The sequence below is a fragment of the Nestor notabilis genome, unplaced genomic scaffold (assembly GCF_000696875.1).
Source record: "Nestor notabilis isolate BGI_N333 unplaced genomic scaffold, ASM69687v1 scaffold12197, whole genome shotgun sequence".
NCBI lineage: Eukaryota > Metazoa > Chordata > Aves > Psittaciformes > Psittacidae > Nestor > Nestor notabilis.
In genome coordinates, this window is record NW_009937012.1 from 103,920 (window position 1) to 124,969 (window position 21,050).

The 21,050-nt window shown below is 42.8% G+C and overlaps 1 protein-coding gene across 1 annotated transcript in view; it reads right to left on the minus strand.

Annotated features, from left to right (window-relative positions):
* The window catches only part of ADAMTS17 (ADAM metallopeptidase with thrombospondin type 1 motif, 17), a 160,380-nt gene that overhangs the window by 83,250 nt on the left and 56,080 nt on the right, over positions 1 to 21,050 (minus strand). The window contains exons 7-8 of the mRNA XM_010018623.1: positions 2,744 to 2,884; positions 1,306 to 1,456 (exon numbers count right to left, since the gene is read on the minus strand). Of these exons, the coding sequence (XP_010016925.1) occupies positions 1,306 to 1,456; positions 2,744 to 2,884 (292 nt within the window). The remainder of the gene's footprint in view (positions 1 to 1,305; positions 1,457 to 2,743; positions 2,885 to 21,050) is intronic.

Here is a 21,050-nt window from a genome sequence, read left to right on the forward strand (position 1 = left end):
TCTTCCAACAGCAGTCAAGCTGGGTGACACCCACACAAGTGGAAGAACTTGAATCACCCTGGGTAGATCTGCGGTTTTCTTTACAGACCTATATTCTAATACTTTGCTTCCAGCACAGTAGTCCTGGTGGTCTGCATTTTCTTGATGGAGCTGGAAAATACAACCTACCCAGATTCTTTTCTTATTGTTCTATATTAGCTAGTTTCCAAGTCCAAAGTAAATAAAACAGCAAATGCGCAACTAAGAGCATGTTCCCAGGACTTGCATGTGTTCAACAGTTTTAGTAATTTGGCACTTCGAAACCTCAGTTATCACTGATTACTATTTTCTTTGTTACCACGGATTTAAGATCCCAAGATTGTTCAGAATGGGAATAAGGGACAACTAAAAATACAAATGGCTAATTAATGACAGCAAGAAACCCAGCTGCTTGATGCCCGTCCATAGAAGACAGAATGCCGCCAGCTGGTGCTGGTGACAGGACAACAGTGCTTCGTGACTTTCTTCTGGATATTTCCAAGGCCACACTGGAAGCAAGCATTGCTCCAGTGGGACACAGACATACTCTGTCAGAATGAAGACATCAAATCATGTGCAAGCCCTTAGGAAAAGTTTAGCTGTCTAAATTCCAGAGGAAAGACAGACAGCCTCAACTCAAATACGACCTACTTCTAGAGACACCAAAAATCAGTGTTCCCATTTTGCCTACCAACCATGCAATACAAACTATGTTGCACCCAAATCCTGACTAAATATCATGTTGCTTACAAAACACATATGAAGGGGCCTAATTCTGCACAAATCTTTAAATGATCAAATCATCAAACAAGCAGTCATTAATATTTCACAGCACAGAGTTAGAGTCAGCTCCTAAGAACATGGTAGCAGTATGAAGGTGAGGTCTACTGAAAGGTCTAGACAGTCTGAGGTGACTGTGGAAGTAGGCAAGCACTTTTGTGAGAAGAGACTTTCACCTCATCTGAACTTCTAACAGAACAATCTCTGCTGAGTACTGCAGCAAAACAGTGTCACAAGGGAACAAAGTACAAACAGAAGTTCTTTTGGGTCTGCTCTAGGAAATAAACAAGGCCAGTGCAGGGAAAGGAAGAGCACTGCACAAGAATGTGCTGCCAACATGAAGGTCGATGGGAGTTTGACCACCGATTTTGTATCAGCAGTGCTGAACATGGTGAAAATCCCATGCGATACTTCTGAGGGAAGTACAGAGTCCTTTTCTTCCTCAGTGCTCCACAGCTTTATTTCCACTTCCCACCTTGTTTCCAGGTAAACCCCACAAGCTCTTACCTCCATATTCTTACAGAACGTAGCATTGGTCCCAAACAGTATCTGGCACTGTTCATCGGCACTGTAGTGCATTCCCGGCAGCTTGTGAGGGAGCCGCACCGCGTACCGGCTGCGGGGGTCTGTCACCAGCAGGCAGGTGCTCACCTTGGACCTGTGGAGTGTAAGAATTGAATATGCCTTTAAGGGAAACTTAAACTCTGAGCTGGAGTGTTAGATCACTGCTGGAGAGAAGCTGATATCCTCTCTTCAAAAGGGAATCTGATGACCTCACATAAAACGGCGGTGGTTTTTCCCAGTATGTATCTGGAAGCCTTGTAAATCATTAAGAATTATGGATAGAGAGGTCCTTGGGAACTCATCCCTGGCCCCAGGCCTCAAGCAGAATTGACTGTTTTCACATCTTTTTGGGCTAAGTATTTGTCTAAACTATTCCTAAAAATCTGACAGAGACTCAATTCTGCCCTCAGGGTATCTAGTCCAAAGCATCATGACCCTTACAATGACAGCTAGAAAGTCTTCCATCATGTCTCAGCTGAATTCCCCCAGCTGAATTTTAAGCCCTTATTTTCTTATCCATCACCGATATAAAGGAAAGATTTTTCCTTTCGCCTTCACAACAAGATTTTATAAATTGGAATATCACTTTGTCATCTCACCTTTTATCAGGGATCAGAGCAAGTTCAGATGCAACTTCTTGCCTTTAAACTGACATTAGATATCCCATTTTCTTTCATCATCTTCTTTTCTCTCCCACCTCTAATCTCCGGAGTGGGGAATTTTCCAAGCTGAACCTATTTCTAGCAACAAATGCACTGGCCACTGTGCCAGACACTGTTTGTCAGAGAGCTGCATTGTAGACCACAATTACAGAGTTCAGACAATTTCAGTGCTTGCGATAGTACATGAGAGTTAACAAGCAGTGGGGCAGAAATCCTTCCTGAACTATTGAATCTGATGAACTGAAATATGGATGCAGGGGGAAAGAAGTTTATAGTCAACTGTTTAAGACCAACAACCACTGAGGAGTGAGAAAACACATCAGAATTACCTCCAGGCAAAGCAAAGTTCCCATAAAATAAAAGCTATTTAATAACAAGAATGACAGTAAAAGCCACAGCTCAAAGCTGGCAGCATCCTTCAGCAGGGTATTTTTCCAGGCCACCTACATACAGATTTCTGTCAGTGTAAACATGAAGGGCATTTTTTGTAAAATTAAGGTGATTTGGGATTGGTTTTACTATTATTATGTACACTGATAACTGCACATGATTCTTCTGCCTTCCTGCCAACCTCAGTTTCCAAGGGGCTGCTGTAATGGAGACAGACTCAAACTTGCACCCCCACACTTTTTTTTTAAAGGAAAGTTGTTTCGACTTTCACTTTCAAATACGTTGGAATCTTTTCTGATGGGATTTTGGATAATCAATACAATCCTTACTTTAGGAAGTTTTCGAGGTCATCGCGGCTGCAGGAAGACCAGGAAAGGTCACTTGGGTTTCTGCCCTTCACCCATTCTCCAGACATAATGTGAGACCTGCCTGCGCAGGGCTGGTGATCATCATCATGGCTCATTCCCATGCTGTTTGATTAAAACAAAACAAGACAAAAAAAACCTATCAAGTTATGATGTGGGTTTCTCATTTCCTATTGGATTTAGTAATAACACTCTTAATAAACAAGTGGAAAACAGGCTGCACGTACAACACAGAATCATTCACCTACTGCTCTGGGAACCTGTTGCATGAATAAACTATAGGTTCCTTTAAATTATCCATTGCTTTAATTTCACAAACTTTTTAGTGTTTGTGTGTTTGAAACTTTTAAATGTGCTTCTTATGGACTTTCCTAGCATGAAATGTAACTACCTGAGGGTTCATGAGAAGTGAACCTGGAGAAGTGATGTAGCACAGCCAAGGGATATCTGCTGGAATAGCACAGCTAGTACTTACTGAACACTTTGGGTTGCTTTCCCAAATCTAGTGGATATGGTCCCTATAATCACACTGAGAGAATTATCAGTGAATTAGCATTAGAGAGTGTTAGAGAGATTAGTATTTGTTGTTGGCAGTGTGGATTTGGAAAAACTACTGTCAGGAAAAGCACTTCTCTAAATGTGTAGTATTGTACAATCTCTCTCTCACCTAACTTTAAAGTTAGATGAGAACTGAAGCCTTCTTTGAGCAGTGAGTTGTACCACATGACCTCCAGTGGCCCTTCCAACCTAAATTAGTCTATGACTCTATAACAGCAATGCTCAGAGAGGAGCCTGAGGCAGAATCAAGCTCTCATTTCTGCCAACACATCCCAAACAAGCACCAAGATCGACACATGCCGGTCTCAGCAAAACCAGAATGTGACCTACTCAGCAAAACAAACCATCGAAACAAACAGCAGATTGTGTAATATAGACATAAAAGGAGGAATTCAAACATGTTCAGTGAGGATTTCAAAACCTATTCAGAAAGAGAAAAGTATTACTTTAACCTCTGACCAACTCCCACCTGGGACCCTTCCAATAGGGGTAGCAGCCTCTACCCTTTGGCTGCTACAGTAAATCACTGCCCAGAATAAATCTCTTTTGCCACTGGTGGGAGATGAGCCTCTTCTGCTGAGGTAAGCCTTTGTGGACAACCTTCACTGTGGAAAAGAAGGGATAAATGATGTGACACTTCACTGCTATGCCAGTGAAGTGTCAGAAGTCCTTACTGGCAGTCCTACACTCAGCCGTACAGTACTGCCCAGCAGCAAAAATGTGAGTTAAGGGGTTTCCACCCTGCTTGGATGGAATGATCATTAAGGCCATTTTCTAAAATCATATGGAGTTACAACGTTTTGAAATGTTGACATTCTTCCTTGGATTCCATCAAGGAATGGGAATGGCTTTCAGATAAAAGATGCCAGTGTCCCTTCCTAGCAAAATAAGTCGCCAATTTAGGGCTGAAAACACACGTTATTAAGAGCTCACTGGGTCTCCAGCTGCCTGGACAGAGCAAGCCAGGAACACTGCCTTTAAATCTGGTGTAGGACTCTTTAATCCATGCTATTTCTCTACAAATCAGAGGCTCCTGTTTGCTTTCTGACTATGCTTCTGGCTTTGCTTCTCTCCAGTTGTGGGATTCAACTGTTCAAAGCCTAAACACGACATACATTTCTAGTTGCAATGAACCAAAACCGGCTTCAGCAGTTTGATAATTATGGCTTAGATTAAACCACCATCTAAGCTATTTTTATCTTAAAGTGAAGATTACATGGTGAAGTCTATTATTTTAGGTTTATCTCCAGGGACATTATTATTTCTAGCAAAACTACATTTAACGTAATTTTCAGACTCAGAAGTTCATAGATACTCCTGGTTTTAAACCTCTGTGGGTTTTGAGCACAGCAGAAACATTAACATCAAGCACATTTTGTTTGATGCACGCAGTAATAATTTAACAGTCTATTAGTAACTCTAACTTCAAAACAGTAAAGAGTGAAATTCCTGCTCCAGTGAAGTGAATGGGAGTTTTGCCATTGACTTCAATGGAGCCTGGATTTCACTCCAAATATTTTACCCATGTTGTTCCTACACCTAGAGAAAACTCTTCACATGCTGGGAAGAAAGTTCCAGCAGTATTCCTCCAATGCAAATAAGCCCTTGTATTCCTATAAGTCAGGAAAGGAAGAGCTAAGCACCACGAAGCAAGGCATGGAAGCTTGCTGGAAATCTTGCAGAGGAAAGTTTGCCCAAAAATGCCAGTTGAGAAGGTTTGTGGGCATGCAGCAATCATGTTAACTCCTCTAATGGAAACGGGGCAGGTTTCCAAGGCTTCTTTTAGCTTGCCTGCCTTGTGCCTGCCACAGTGCTGAGACTCAAAGCTGGGTCCTTCAGGTTTCTATTCTGTCAGGGCTTCTGTGGGATGGGACTTGGCAGCCCTCCCATTGTGGCAGCTTCCTGAACAGCCTCCTGGTTGACACTTCAGCTTTCCCACTTGAAAAGGGTGAAAAGAAACCATCTTCCTGACTTCCCAAGTACTGTAGCCTCCCTGATTTTATCTCTTCCACAAAAGACTAGTGTTTGGTCTAGAGCTGTTAATTAAGGAATGCCTCAGCTTTCTGATTAACTTCATTTATTCCTTGTTAAATTGTTGAAAGGGGGATTTTTTTTATTGTTGGCAAACAACACAGGCAACAGCTACTGATTAGTACATTCCTGCCCTTAACCTTATTTCCAACCTGACCTCATGAAAGATGTCTGCCTAGGAAAAATGCTGAGGCTAACACTGGTCACTCAGCTCTGATTTTGCAGGGGTGTTTGAGGCAGGCAGAATGTATTCTTTATAAAGACTGAGTCAGAACTCATATCTCAGAGTTATTTACAAGCTGCTTCTGAAATTGGTTCAATTCTTACAGGTGTGGAAATCGACACCTTTCTGAGTTATTCCTGATTCTTAGCAGAAATTCCTTCAAAAGTCATAAGCATAAAGGAATTGAGCCTGAACTATTGATATAAAGCAAAGGAGCTCTGCTAAGTCCAAAGAACCATGCCAGTTTATATAACTTGGGATCTGGCCTCAAGGTACACAGGCAACCTCTACCGGCCTCTCTGTGATGAGTTTCTGGTAGAATGAAACTAGCAACACCTTTGGAGCCTGTTTTAATTGGCATTGCAGAACTTTTCCCGGCATCTACTTTACCTCACAATGACTCACTTGAGGAAAGGATTAAATGACCTGCAGGACTAAGGCATACCCCTAGCATGCTAACACATTCTTTTCTGAAGTTCAAGGGTCTCCAGCTACATCAAAGGGATCAGTTTTTTGAAAACACATGCCATGCTGATTCTTTTCACTAATGAATAGTGTGTCCCCCCCTTTTAACAGAAACAAATCGGAGAGAGCATTATGTGTTTTACTCAACAGCCAGTGCAAGCACTGATTCAGTACTCTGCATTTTCTTTGTGATCATGTCATCTTACCTGCTATTCAGAAGTTCACGTGGAATTAGAAACAGAAAATCAGTCTCTTAAAATATTCTACCTTGGGAAGTTCTATTCTTACATGACCAGATCTTGAAAAAAGAGCTGATAAAAATGGCTTTTAGATCAGGAGTAGGAAAGTCATAATGGCTCTACACCACCCTGCTCTCTGTGCCTTTTGAGTCCATTTTACCAGACACAACAAACACTCGCTGCATGTTATCCTTCACACTGCAAAGCCAGCAGAGCCAGTACAGATGGGCAGGACTCGATTTCCCTTTGTGCTGTTACTGCCACAGTCACTAGCTCCTCAGGGTAAATTTCAGCCTTCAGCTCATCACATTCTCCTTCTGAAGACAATGAGATTCCACAAATGCAAGCAAGAACAGCTTAGACTGTCAGCTCTTCAACTCCTTTCATTCTGTGTTTATTCAGAGTAAGCACAATGGGACTCCAGTTTCACACTCCAGCTTCTTTTCTAGTATAAATAATGCATTGGTTATCAGTCAAAGACTAAGGCTTCACCGAAGGACTCCTGCAGCATATTTATTGTTGCTCATCATAAGTGAGTCCAGAACCAAGCTGACAGACCAGTTTGAGTTCTGACCGCTAACACACTCACAGCAAGGCAAATTTTATCAGGAGTCAGAGGGAGGCAGCAACAACAAATCTCTTCGATGTTGCTTTTTGTAGAACGATGCTTTAAAGTAGCATTGCTATGAATAAAAACTAGCATGCAGGCTCTCAAAGCCCTGGCCTCTCTGAAGTCTGTGCTCCTTTCCAGGACACTATTCTCTGTCAGGGGCCATGCAGCAATCAGAACTGGGTCAGGACACCAGAATTACACTCTGGCCCTGAGCTAGCCAATTACTTGTATAACCCTTTTAGCTTAATGCAATTAACAGCCATTTGCTCTCCCACAGCAATGCTAAATAAATGCACTTGCTTTGTTTGCTTCAGTCATTAGTGGAGCTTCTCCTCTAGACAGTTAATGTAACTAAGCTGCTCTGTTTACCCTTGGTGTGTTTTCCAATGTTTCCTGTTATTCTTTCAAAGCCTGAGCCAAAGCTCACCAAAGCCTGCGGAAAGCCTCCTACCACCGTCAATGCATTGCATGCTGCACCTCTGAGTTCTTAAGGTCATGTATACAAATCTTCATCAGAACCACAATGACTCTCGATAGGTTTCCTATTAAAAGCCCCAAATCCCAGTTAAAGGTTAAAGCCAAAGAGCTGGGGGGAAACTAGTTTAGGAGATGCTTTGAATTTTTTCAACAGCTGTAACTCTGTGGCTGTAACAAACCACTTGAGAAATCCCCAAGATTATTATCATATACCCTCAGGTATCGTGAAGTTGGGGCAAGAGGCAAGTTTGATAGAAAATACCATCAGCAGTGAAAAAGCTTTTCTTCAGATAAAGGTAGAAAGAAGGTAACAAATGAAAGAGAGAATTATGAATAAGACAAGCTTGAAAAAACACACACCCAGAAATGGAAATATCATGAGCTTCTACAGCCCCTCTGTTTCATATAAGCACTTCAGCTGGCTGTTAATGGGACCTTCTCCATATTCTGCCTGTGAAAGCCAGACTTTAACAAGGAAGAGCTTCTCGGGGCCACTTGCCCTGCAGACCAACATGGGCTCAAAGCATTGAGCAAAGGGCCTGCTACAGCAATGTCCCAAATGCAGAGGGGGACAGAAGAAGGCAGTGAAATCTCTTGCTCAAAGTGAAAAGCTCAGTGGGGCCACTGAAGTTTTTACATTCTTGGCTGCTCTTTGCAGGAAAGCATCTTTTCTGTACCTGTGTTCTGCAGATGTTGTCAAAAAGGCTCTGTTTCTGCAAGGCAGCAGTGAACTACACATCACAGCTTGGTAGGTCACTACTGACCTTCTCAAAAGAGAATATGGGAGAAGTCATTCCTGGTGATCCAGCTTGCCATGACTTACCCAGAGGACATCTGCAGAGCCAGGACTAAAAACATAGAATCGTAGAATGGTTTGGGTTGGAAAAGACCTTAAGATCATCAAATTCCAACCCCCCTGCCATGGACAAGATTTCTTTCTAAACCCCACCAGAGAATTATAAACGCAAAGGGAGAGCAGACTGGACAACATCCTCGCATAGTGTGAGAGGGAAGGTAGAAGGGGAGCTGTAATTTAGCTGCTCTGGCATTTCAGTGTGGGCAGGGTGACAGTGCCCCATGAAAAAGCTGCTATTTAGACATGCTGTGGGCACAAATGCTATCTGTTCCTCCATATGAAGGACATAACTGAAGGACAAAATTCCTCCCCCTTCCCACCAAGTCTTAATGAATGGTTGAGAAGGGAGTCCTGTCTCTATAGTCCATCCAATCTCAACCACAAATGAAGATGGTGGTATGGAAGGAGGTTATACAGGGTGCATGGCTAACAGCTGAGAACATTAAACACAACCATTAAACTCAAATCAATATAGGTCACTACGCAGAGAATGTACGTCAACAGTTCTCAGCAGCTACTACTTGGGCTGGATTTGAACCAGCAAGTTAGAAGTGGGAGACAGTATAGCACATAATCCAGGCTGTGAGCTGGCCAGTCCCAAAGTGAGTTCAATGTCAGGAATTTTTATTAACGTTTGAAATTGAAGCTGCATCACTGGAAAGGTGCCTACTTCTGAACTGGTTCAACATGTTTAACATTTCAATAGAAAATGCTGGTATCTTGGAAGTTATGAGGTTTCCAACCAGTTGGGAATAAAGGCACAACAGAGGCAGAAGTGAAATGGGGTTGCTGGAATTATATAGGAGCTGCAGTGCAAAGTGAGGATGGTAAGTTTAAGAGAGTGACCTCAGAAGGTGATGCAAAGCAAGCAAAGAAAGGCAAAGGCAGCCAAAGGGGTCAGGAGGAAGGCCAAGTGAGGCTTGGATAGAGGGCAAACTAACAAATGCTGGGGGAATGCTGAGCTGGGGAGGAGGCAACAAAACAGCTTGTATAACCTTCTTACAAAACCAACTGTCACTAAGCCTGCTGGCTTAATGGAAAACAGGCTTTTTCACCTTCTGCTTCTCAAACATGTAAACACAGCCACTTAAATACAACTTGACTATTTCAGAAGCTGTCAGGAGGTTCTTTGGGAAGCTTTGATTAAGAGAGGGAAATGACCCTAACTTAAAGCATTTGAAGTAATCAAAGATGGTCATGGTATACATCATGTTATCTAGAACAGGGGTGTTCAGGATGGCTGCTGAGCTATTGGGTTTGGGTTTTTTAATCAGGAGAGACAATATTTAAAGGGAGCCATGACTACTGGACTCTTGTTTTCACAACCAAGTTTATGTCACTCTCCAATAATGAAGTAACCAGATATTTTATATGGTTATCTACTCATCAAACAGCCAAGAAGTCAACAACAGCGAGTGAGAACACACGAACGCCTATGGTGAATAAGAGTGTGGAAAGCTGTGGTTTATTCAGCTGCATGACAGATCCAGCCCTTTATGATATGGTCTTCATTTAAAAAGAATTAGTTCTTTTGCCATGGGATCTGGAAGGCAGCAAGTACAAGCTTGTGCTGCAGGGGACAGATAGCAACACGTGAGAGCCTGACATGGCAGGAACAGGCAGTGGGGCTTTTTACTCGCTCTAATATTTCATCTAAAAGCTTTTCTGCCCATGTGGTCCTAGATAACTGTGACTGAGCTGGCCAAACCCCACTGACATCAACAACAGTCATAGAATCACAGAATGGTTTGGGTTGCAAGGGACCTTAAAGATCATCCAGTTCCAAGCCCCCTGCCACAGGCAGGATGGTTTGATTGAAGTTAGCCCAAGGCCAACCCAACAGGCGCAGCAGCTCAGCACACTTACACTTAGAATAATTTCACTGTCTTTTGTGTTGATCAGAGTCATGGTGACTCCCATTCCAGCCTTTCATTTTGGGCCCTATGGGCCTGAACATCACACAGCGTGTACAGATACATCATAAACCACTCATTGTAAAACATTTATCAGCAACTCTCTACTAGGAGTCGTTTCTCTCAGGCTACCAATGAAGAAACACTGGCTACTTCTTGTGATCACAGTTAAGCTGTGACCCTAAAGCAAGAATAAAATCATTTAAGGACCAAAGGTAACATCCCTATGCAAATGTATTCATTAAGCTGTTTCCTTGCCCTACAAGATTTAATCTACTTCTTGGACATGAAAAATGCTCTCTCCCTCACTTGCTTTAGTCTGGCTTCAGAAAACAGGGACTTGTTGCAGGAGGAGGACAGTGACTATGAATGAAACAGTGGTGGCCACAGAAAGACTGCTCATTTTTCTGGTGAGCAGAGGCTGCTGTGCTCCATCTGTAGCTCCTTCTATGCAAAAAGCACCCTGGTGCATCACAGAAGTAACATGCTGTAGGGTAACAAGCTGTGTGCTTTCAGCACCGCCTGAAGTGGGTGAGAATGAGACCTCAGAAAATGTGACACGCATTTCCTCAGAAGATGAAAAGGGAATATAAATTGCAGGATGGAAAAAAGACAACCCCCTGGGATAGCTGGGTGGGATTTCCCACCCACCAGGGAAGAGAGACAAAAGCTCAGTAAGAAGGGCTGACGAGTTGTCACTCAGTGTTAGCAACCTAAAGGGATGCTCCTGCATGCAATCCGAAGTGCACTTTTCCAAAACTCCCCTGAAACCAGTGCAGTCTCCACTCAAGTACATTAATGACAGGGAGTCAAACCTGAATGAAGAGATGCAACACAAGCCACCCTAAAGGAAACACAAGGAGAGAGACAGTGGAGCATATTTGCCAACTACGTGCAACACAAGTAGCCACAAATGTCCCCCACTCTACCCCAGCAGGAAGCCACCCACTGCTGAGCACTGTGGGAAGCAGGGCAGCCTGGGAATGCACTGTAGGAGTCAGGAATGCTGGCTGCCTTCCCCACATGGGGAGATGAGTTCTCCATTCCTGGAGGTGGGAATGAGGAGATGGCCAACATCAAAAGACAAAGAAGTGTGAAGTAAAGGTAATATATATAAATTCTACCAGCATCAAGTCTTCCGAATTCCCCAGACAAGCCAGTGGCTACATGTTTTATGGTTCCCAAAGCAGCAAAAGTCCTTTTCACAGAAAGAAATATTTTTCAGCTTCTTCCTTTTTATTCTTCTTTCTTGGTCTATGTTGCCAATCACTGTGGGCTTGCAGGTTCAGTGCAAGAAGAAATCAAGGTCACCCTATGTGACCCTCTTAACACTGATTCATCAAAGTGACAGATGACTGTAGAGAACAGTAACAAACCTGTGTGCTCCCTTTTGCTTGCAAGAATGAAAAAACCCAAACAAAGCTGTCCAGTTATAATCTAGCAATGGAGCAGCCTGCAGTAATGCAGTAGTTCAGCTGAAGACATGTGCTCTAAGGACATGGCATTTTCAGTCACTTCCATCAGTCAGGAGTGATCCTTATGGAAATGTTCTTTCCGGTAATGCTCCTCCCATGTACCAGCTCCCCAAACTCTTGGGATTTTTCATAATGGTGCAGCTGGGAAAATAATTCATAATCCCAGAACCATCTGGCCTTGGCTGTTCATAAATGGTTTTAAAAGATCAGCATGCTATCTCACTTAGTCTCACTCATTTGATCAGTGGGGAGAGACTTGATATCAACAAGGAATGTTGCAAATTATGGCTTGGTATCAAAGCAATTTGGAAACGATATGTTCAGACCAGTACTTAATGGGAATTCTTGGGGTAGTGGATGTGCCTGGTTGCCTACAAACCTCAAGGCTAATGAAGCCAAGTTCGCTTTCAAATTGTCCAAGTTTTACTTGCAAGCAACTTGAAAAGAGATACTCTTGCTTTGGGGAACTTTGGCTTGAACATGTTCATGTGAAGACAAATTACATAGAAACAAAAAAGTCTGTTGTTTTCCTAAGAAGATCTTTCTTTAGAGGGTCCTTATCTGATAAGAGGTGCAGCACATGTCGTTTAACTAAGACAGCTTCCTGGAGACCACATAAGAGTTCTCGTGATCCTGCTCATTGTATCAGAGGTGCTGCTGCAATGATGCATTTGGCAAACCTGGTATAAGGTTACTTCAACAAACACCATCCTAATTTCAGGAAGAGCTACAGATATGTATTGTAGCACTTACGGTATAAGGAGACAACACATTTTTCTAAACAAGTTGGTTTTTTTCTGTGCATGGAGAGCAGCCTCAGGATCATATCTGAATCAGTACTGAAAAGGTGTCAGATGAAATAATGGAGAAAGAGGTAAAAAAATATACCCAATGGAAAGAATGATACTTAAAATGAGTAAATGGGAGCTGATGCTTGTGCATACAAGCAGAAAAGCACAAGACAAAGTCATTATTATGATGTTCCTGTAGGAAAACCCAGCTGCCACACTACTTTGAAACTACTAAACCAATGCAGCCTGCATTTCTATCACAAATTGACCATTGATGACCTTGGTGGCTCATGATGGGTACTAGGGAAGAGTTCTGCCATCTTGAGCTAAATCCATTCCACGTCATACAGCAGCATGAGATAAAGGAGGAACTAAGACAGGAAAGAATTTACCCACTGAAAGGTGCTAGCAGTTATGTTATGGAGAGGAAGAAAGGAAGTTGTGCTTTTCCTTTGAAGGAAAGATACTTTTCCTAAGTATAAAGACTCCCTAAACTAAGAAGCAAACAGTTTCCAAGGAGCATCACTTTATGCTGTCTAGTTTTAATGTGTATAATTCAAGTGAGTATTTCTAGATCAGAAACCTGCCCCTTCATCACTACCTCTGGAGCGATGCAGGTGAACAGCAGGAAGGGAGCCCAGCTGGCAGTAGGTGGAACACACAGGAAGGCTTCAGAAGGCACCTACCAGAGGGTGGACACCAGGAACTCCTAAAACGTCATACTATCCTATTTGTGGATAAGATCTAGCATACAAAGTGAGTGTCTTGGTGGACTTTGAAGCAGAGAAAGAAGGTACAGTAATACCCACTCATTTTTAAGGCTCAACACTCAAAGCTGATTAGAGCCTAACAGGAAGGAAACTTTTCAAGCAAGTGAGAACAAACCATTATGATCAGATTTCTTTTGCTTTGATTTGTTTCACCTAAACAAGACCAAAAGCAGAAAACTGAGAAAACTGTACATTATTCTTCTCTTTTTTGGAAACTGGGGTTCAAGTACAGACACAGATGACAAAACCCCCTGCTGGGTTGGATCCAGCAATGGAAAGAGGTCCAGCATCTGAGGTAGGGATCAGCAAGAACAAAGAAAGCTGTTCCTTTTGTTCATCTAGTAAACTCTTTTTGCTGAATTCTACACCCCAACACAACTCTTGCCTAAAAGGCAGCCAACCTTGTTCCACTGCAGTGCAGCTGTCCATGGACATAATGGTAAAGAGAACCAGATTTTTAGAGGCAACAACATTTCCATTGGCATTGCTGCTGCTGCTGGGTTACTACCAAAGGCTTTTCCAAGTGACAGTCTGGGATTTATCACTTTCTCCAGCTCTGCAGTCATTTTCACCTGGAACCTGTTGAACTCAGCAGGCCAGGCACACAGCATGGGTTACAGGCTATTGGAACCCAACTGCTAGTGGAAAAGTAAATACTGCAGTGAGATTGCTGCTCTTGTATGAAAACAAATGATTATTTGGTAAATGGCACTTGCAAACCTAATATTTCCTGTGTCAGTGTGTACTGCAGAGGTTGCACAATGGGGACTTGTACTGTACCTGTGTCTTGGGTCACTGGTTGCACGAGGCTGTTGCCAGCAAAGCCAGTGAAGTATGAAACCAGAACGCCTGTAGCAGGAAGCAGATGCAAGATCTGCCAAATCATTACAGCCCAGCTATTTAACATGGCCTTGGCTTACTCAGCAGAATAAGCCTTCAGAAAGAAAGACACAGCTGGCAAAGCCACAAAGCTATTGATTAAATGAAAATTGTGCTGTCTGGGAGTTTCTAAACGACTGTCATTTGCCTGTTTGGTGCAGTTTTATTATGTTAAGTGAAGCTGTACAAGATGCTCAAAACCAAAGAAATTAGAGGGATTGCAAGAGAATGTTGCTTCACTAGAGATTACACAGACATCCTTCACAAAGCCAGAGTCAAACCATAGAAACCCTTGCCAAGAACCACGCTAATGTTTGTCACAAGAGTCCAGAAGGCAGTGGGAGGTGGACATTCCCACGCCCAGTTCCAATATGGTTACATCCCAATACTGTAAATAAACCATCAAATGTGGAAGACACAAGGGTGGGAAAAGATACACATGATAGAGGGAAGGTTCCCCACCACCATGGCAGGATTAGCAGGTTCAGCACCTGTAAATATCTTGCAGTTTTACATCAAACTAAAAAAACCCACCCCAAACCAGGCCTATTATCCAGAGTCTGGCACAGGACACTACTCAAACCTCTCCATTTCTCCTTCCCAATCTTCTTTTTCTCCATGTGATTTCTGTATGTCATTTTTACTCTGTGAGATCCTACTGTCACTGCAAAAGCAATATGCCCAGACAAGGTTAAAACAACAGGAATATTCTACTTCTGGATTCAAATTAACTTACTCAGGTATCATGTACTGTATTATGTTGGGCAAACACACCTTCTGCTTGTGGTGCCCCATCTTCCCCAGGTCAAACCATCCATGATTGCAGAAAGCACCACTGATTTTTTTACTTGACATATATTTAGCTCTGTATCTGTCTCTGATCTCTGCTTCCCTTTGACTAACTTAGGACACAGTTTTCAGAAAGCTATTAATATCAAGCTACTTAGGTATATAATAATTCTTTTTGGTCTAAAAACCCCTCAGTGTGTTAGCAAAAGTGGAAGAAGCATGTCTTGAAATTTAGGCTATACCTAGTTCTCCCTCAAAACCACACTATGTTATTTAGTAATTGCTTTGACTAGATCATACAATTCTGATGCACAAGCATATATGATGAAATAGGCAGTGTTCCATTATGTCCTTTTGGAGTTGTACAGAAAAGAGCTGTGAAAATGTGCTTGCAATTATCTGTGGAAGAAGAATGAAACCTGGGAGGAGGGGAGCAAGAAAAGGGAGCCTGGGAACAGAGAGAGACATTCCACAACACATTTACAACACAAATGGCAGAAAATAAAATTAGCAACTCCAGGGTGGGTACAGACTGTTGCCAGCAGCTTTGGCCAGCCCCAGGGTATGTCTACATAGCAGCCAGTCCCTCCCAGTAATCCTGGGACTGCAATATACTGGCACAGTGACGTACTCCTCTGAGATTTAACATGGAGAGTGCTGGCAGGAGTAGATTATAGCTGGGGTAGTAACCTCAATCAAACTACCCAGCTACTCAGGAAGTCCTGGTGCAGCAACACAGTGACTAGTACCTAAGCTTGCTAGAGTAAAGCTTGCATGGGATTGCCTCTGGCTTCAATCACCCTTGGATCCAACTGACCTTCATTTTCAACCCTTGCAAATGCAGACACGCGAGTTCCAACATAATGTCTTCTGCAGCGTGGTCAAAACAACCACACAGGATTTTACAAAGGCACAGAGGGACCACAAGACAGAATCTAGATCCTGCCAGCAGTGCCATTGGAGAGGCTTACCCAGTCACAAGGGAGATCCTGGCAGCCACAGGCTGCATCCCCAAGCCACCACATAAATGGATACTGTCCTACAGGCCCACAAGATGGGCACCTCTTTGCAAGGTCTCTCTCTAGTAAAACATTAATACACTGCAGTGCATAAGATGCCTGTGGGCATGTGTTAAGCTGTAGTCTTCAACTAACATGCTGAAATACTACCCTGTGCATAGAAGTCTGGCCTCATTTGGAGGACAGAGAGACTGGAGTTAAACTTGAAGTTGTCCAGATAACCCTGAATCTGAGACTTTGGTGCTTCTACATGTTTGATTCTGCAGCTTTAGTAATGTTGGTTTTAATGCCTTTTGGGAGGTAAGAAGTGATCTGGGGACAGATTGCTTCCTGCCAATTAATTGCTGTACTTTTGCAAGAGCAATGAAGAAAAACATTCCACAGAAATGCAGGTCAAGCAGAACCTGCCTGATAAATGTGGGACTAACTCATGCCTCTGCTCCACTTCAAACAGCAGTTGCAAGGTCTGCCTTCTTTTCTGTGACTGATCTTGCTGTCAGCACCATAACACTCAGGGATCCTACCGGTTGCTTTGCCCATGCTTCTGGAAACAGCTCTTTACAAATGCTGTGGTGAAATCCTTGCCATCATTATAATGCAGATGGTCGAAAGAGCAACGCAGAACAGAAAGGAAGCTCAGATGGGATCTTTTTTGGAAGAATAGGGTTAATGTTTAAAGTCAGTCAGGACAGAAACTGCACTCAGCTGCCTGCATCAGTAGAGCCATGTGTTCAAGGTTAGACTATGGTGAGCTGCTCTGAAAGAGGCGGGGAGAGTCGCTGGGGTTTTACTTTGAAAACAGCTTCTCAGCTCCCACGTCCTTTACCTCAATGTTATAATCCCAGGGATTATAATGAGAGAATTTGTAGCAAAGATCTCTCCATTTTTATATCTTTCCCAGAACCATTCCCCAGTGCAGTAGCACCGTGACTTGACTGTGTGGCTCCGGTGCTGCAGGCACTGTGCTGGCTGGAATCACACAATACACTGCAAAGGAAAAAGAACCAGTTTTCTATCAGCACAGAGTGCACTCTGCTGCACTACCCAACTGCTCAGGTCTGTGTCTGTTTCTTGTGGTGGTCCTCAGCTTCCACATGAAACTTTGAATTTTTAAAATGCATTATATGAGCAGATCCCTCTAAGTTGCAGGGTGGGGGAGAAAGGGGACTTTGGTTTGGTTCTTAGGAATTAAGCTTGTGTGCCTGCACCATGCCAGCCTGGCTGTGCCAGTGTATGTTGTCACAGGACCCATTCTCTACCTGGTGGAACTGCTTAAGGCAGCCTTCAATATTTTCACATTCTGCGTCACAACTATTTGCACGACAATCTCTCTGCTGGGTGCTGCACTAGACAGGATCAGGGAGGCAAGTTTATTCACAAGTCTATTAGCATAAATATCAGGCTACAAAAGGAACATCCAGAGAGTGCTTTTCCCTTACCTGCAACATACCACAAAGACCATACTTAATTATGCAGCAATTATTTATGCACCCTAAAGTAATTTTAGCCAAGCTACATCTATCTATACTTAATATCTAAAGCAAATGATTATACTGGACAGAAACCTACTGCTTCCAAACCCTTCTCTTGTCTGAGTCCAATTCCAGAACTACTTGCTTTGTGCACTATAGGCTTTTAACCTTTGGACTCATTTTTGTCCTCATCTGTTTCAGTTTCAAGTTTGAGGCCATGAGGTTTCAAGACTGTTGGCAGCAGACTGCATCTTGCTTATTGTCAGTTAAATTTGATTCACTTTCTTCAGGGCATCCGACACGGTGTGGCTTCCAGCCATACCACCTCCAGCAATTCTCTCACCATCCAGGCAGTGCCAGGTTCCGCTAGCTCATGAATGGGAATCTTCCCTCCTCACCCAAGCCTGCCCCAGAGCCCACAACAGGAAAGCTGAGGCTGTTGAAAGAAACAGGAATGGCAACAAAGCTGGCATTGTTGTCCTGAAAAACCACTCAGTGGCTGCAGCCTACCCGCTTGATTTAGGGGATAACGGATATAAGGCTGAATCCCAGCTTTTGTTTAAAACACTTATGTGCCTTTTTCTTTGGAGAATGACTTGAAAATGGTAACAATGTCACCGCTGTAGGCAAAATGGGAACCAGGGGAGGGGGAAATGGCACTATTTTTCTCAAAGTCACAGTTGTTCAGGGTGGTCTTGAGCGTATAAAACTCAGATCAACTTCAACACTAGTGCAGTTCATGGAGGAAGAGGGATGCACCATTCAGGACCCCACTGACAACAGTAGGGCACTATCAAGCTCTTAGTGTTGGAGCTGCCCTGCTAGTCTGAGGAAAGATGAGAGTAAGGAGGAGTTCAGTGTATTAAGCTGTTTATAATATGAAGACCTTGCAGGGACCACTGCAGTCTCCTTGTCTTCCCTTTCGTGTAAGTCAGAATTTACACAACCAGCAACCCCTGGATATAAACCAACTAACTGTGGTTACATTAAAGTATGCTGTTTTAAAAGGCATCCACTGTTGACCATGCTGAATGAAGGAATGAGGTTTGCTGAGGGTCCTGCCTTGTGTGGTAAGAAGTTTATGATTTGCAGCCTCATCACATATTCAATGGCCTCTATCCTGCCTGTTACCTTTCTGTAGCCGCAAAATCCTTCTCTCAGACTCCCCGTGGGAAAAATGGCATCTAAATCCAACTGGATGCTCCCTTTGTGTCCACGGACCAAAATTACCACTCCAGATTGGAAGATATAAATACAAAAGATAAAAGTTACATCACTCACCCCATCATCAAGCTACAACAACTCTATAGGTGAAACCTAAAGATGAACTTTTATAAGAGCTACAAACACCACCCCAATGGACTTATTTCATGATGTCTCCATGTTTTCACAGTGCAGCTGTCTGCAATAGTGTTTCTTGCAGTGAGTCCAACTGACATTCGTGGCAGATTAGGAATCTGACACATCAATTCGTAATCCATTCACTTTTTCCAAAGCCTACATCAGAAACTATCTGTGAATGCCAAGCTGGGCTTGTGATCTCCACAGACATTTGTTAGTCTTAGGGCAAGAAGTAATAAATCTCAGCTTTTCTGCACTCATCAGGAAATCAGCCTTCAATAAAGCTCACAATTATGGGTCTCCAAAATGTATATTTTTGCCAATATGGACGTAAGTTTTGATTAGATTTTTTTCTTTTTAATTAAGAAACTTGGGCCTAGTTTTCCTTGGGTTACATTTTTAAATCTGCAGCTCATGTCAACTTCATCTTTGTCTCTGCGATGGGTTTCATTACATTTCACTTAAGAACTACCAGTTTACAGGTGAAGTCTGCACACAATCCTATTTGCACAAGACAGGCTGGAACAGGAGTGCTCAGAGCATCCTGTTGTGCTACAAAACTGAAGAATAAGGAGTGGGCTGACACCTGGAAAGCTCAATGAAAAGACTCCTGTTGACTTCAAGGCCAGAAGGGCACCAGTATATTGTCCAGATGTTGAATTATAGTAACTAGGCAACTGGGAATGACAGTATAGAGAGATGATTTTGATGCTCAGGTTGGGTGCTGAGAGAGAGGTGGCATTTTTTCCCCTGTTTCTGCTCATGAGGCAGCCCTGTCAGAAAATGCAGTCTCCTTTGTCATTTGCCCTCCGTCACCTGCAATCTTCATTTAAGCACTCCAGCTGTCCCCAAAATGGGATCTATGACTTTCCTGAAGCAGAAGATTCTCTGCATAATAGCACATTCACTGTCTAAATCCTCCAGGGTACTGAACTCAAGCCACTCTCTATCGCATCCTTTATACATCTCATACCCACCTCCTGAAATAGTTTTCCAACATGGAGGCAAAGAAAGAAACCAGCAGAAAAAGGACATTATGGTCTTACCACCAAACTTGCACTCAGAAAAGAAAATGGAGTTTATTATTTTTTGCACAGATGGAGAGCTGTATCTAAGAGCATTACATCCCCTATTTATGTTGTGGATTTCTTGCAAGACAGTATTAGAAGGAAACTTGTCAGCTCTGCTGAGAAACTTGGCAAACACCAGGGCAGGGCAGGGTCTCTCTTTTACACAGCTGCATTTTCTGCATCTCAAGTATTTTTCCCCTCTTGCTGTCGGCCCATCCGAAGATGACTGCTGAATTTTCCTTAACATTACCCACAGGTTAATTTGTTATTAAGTTTAGGCTCAGTTTAACATCTTGGCATGCAATTGAAATAAAACCAAAACCAAATGTCTTTCACTTCTGCTGAAACCACTCTCAGTTTGGCTCAGCTGCCTCTGGTGTCACTGGAGGGTGAACAGGAGATTCATTTTTGTCTTGTCATTTTTGGTAGTAACCTAAATATCCTCCATGTAACTTTGAAACACATTGCCATGAAATAATTATTTGCCATGGAATGAGACTGGCCAGAATCTGAACACAATAAATCAGCTCTGACTTAGCTGTCAAATACTTGTTACTGTAGGAAAGGAAGATTCAACAGACACAAAGTGTAGGAATCCAGAAGGGTGGAACAGAAACTTAAGCACAACTTCTTACTAAAGGAATAATGGTGGGATTTTCCACCTTCCATCCAGAGAGGCTAAAGGAAAGAGTACTTGAAAATCCCATATGTAGAGCCCTTGCCCCTCTATAAATTTGTTTGTGGTCTAATTCTACATCTTCCGCAGTCTAACTGTGACACAGTGCAACCAGATTGATGTCAATGGAAAGGGAAAAAAGCTTGTAAGTATTATGAATAAGTGCACATTACACTTAGCCTGGAAAGCAGTGCATGTGGATGCTGACCACTGGGTTAACCCATTAACTGCACTAAGATGATGCAGGTGACTCTTCAAGTCAATTTTGGTTTCTTCTGTGCATGGGATTATTTACAGACGGCTTTGAGAAGTTGTCAAAGACACCTGCAGAAAGTACCCAGTCATCTCATTTTGCAAATCTCTGCCTGACTAGGAATTGTCACGCTCTTTGCTGGTTCAAAGTCAGTGTTCAAAGTGTGTTAGTTTTATGATTTCTTTCTGTTGATCAAATAATACTGCTCAAGGGCATTTCTAAAATACTGACGCTTACAATTTCATCCACAGTAGATTACTTCACATGCAAAGCTGAAACCATTACCAAAGTATTTAACTATTAAAATCCTTGACATGGACATCTGAACTTCAGAGGAAATTTAGCAAGTTCAAAGATATTG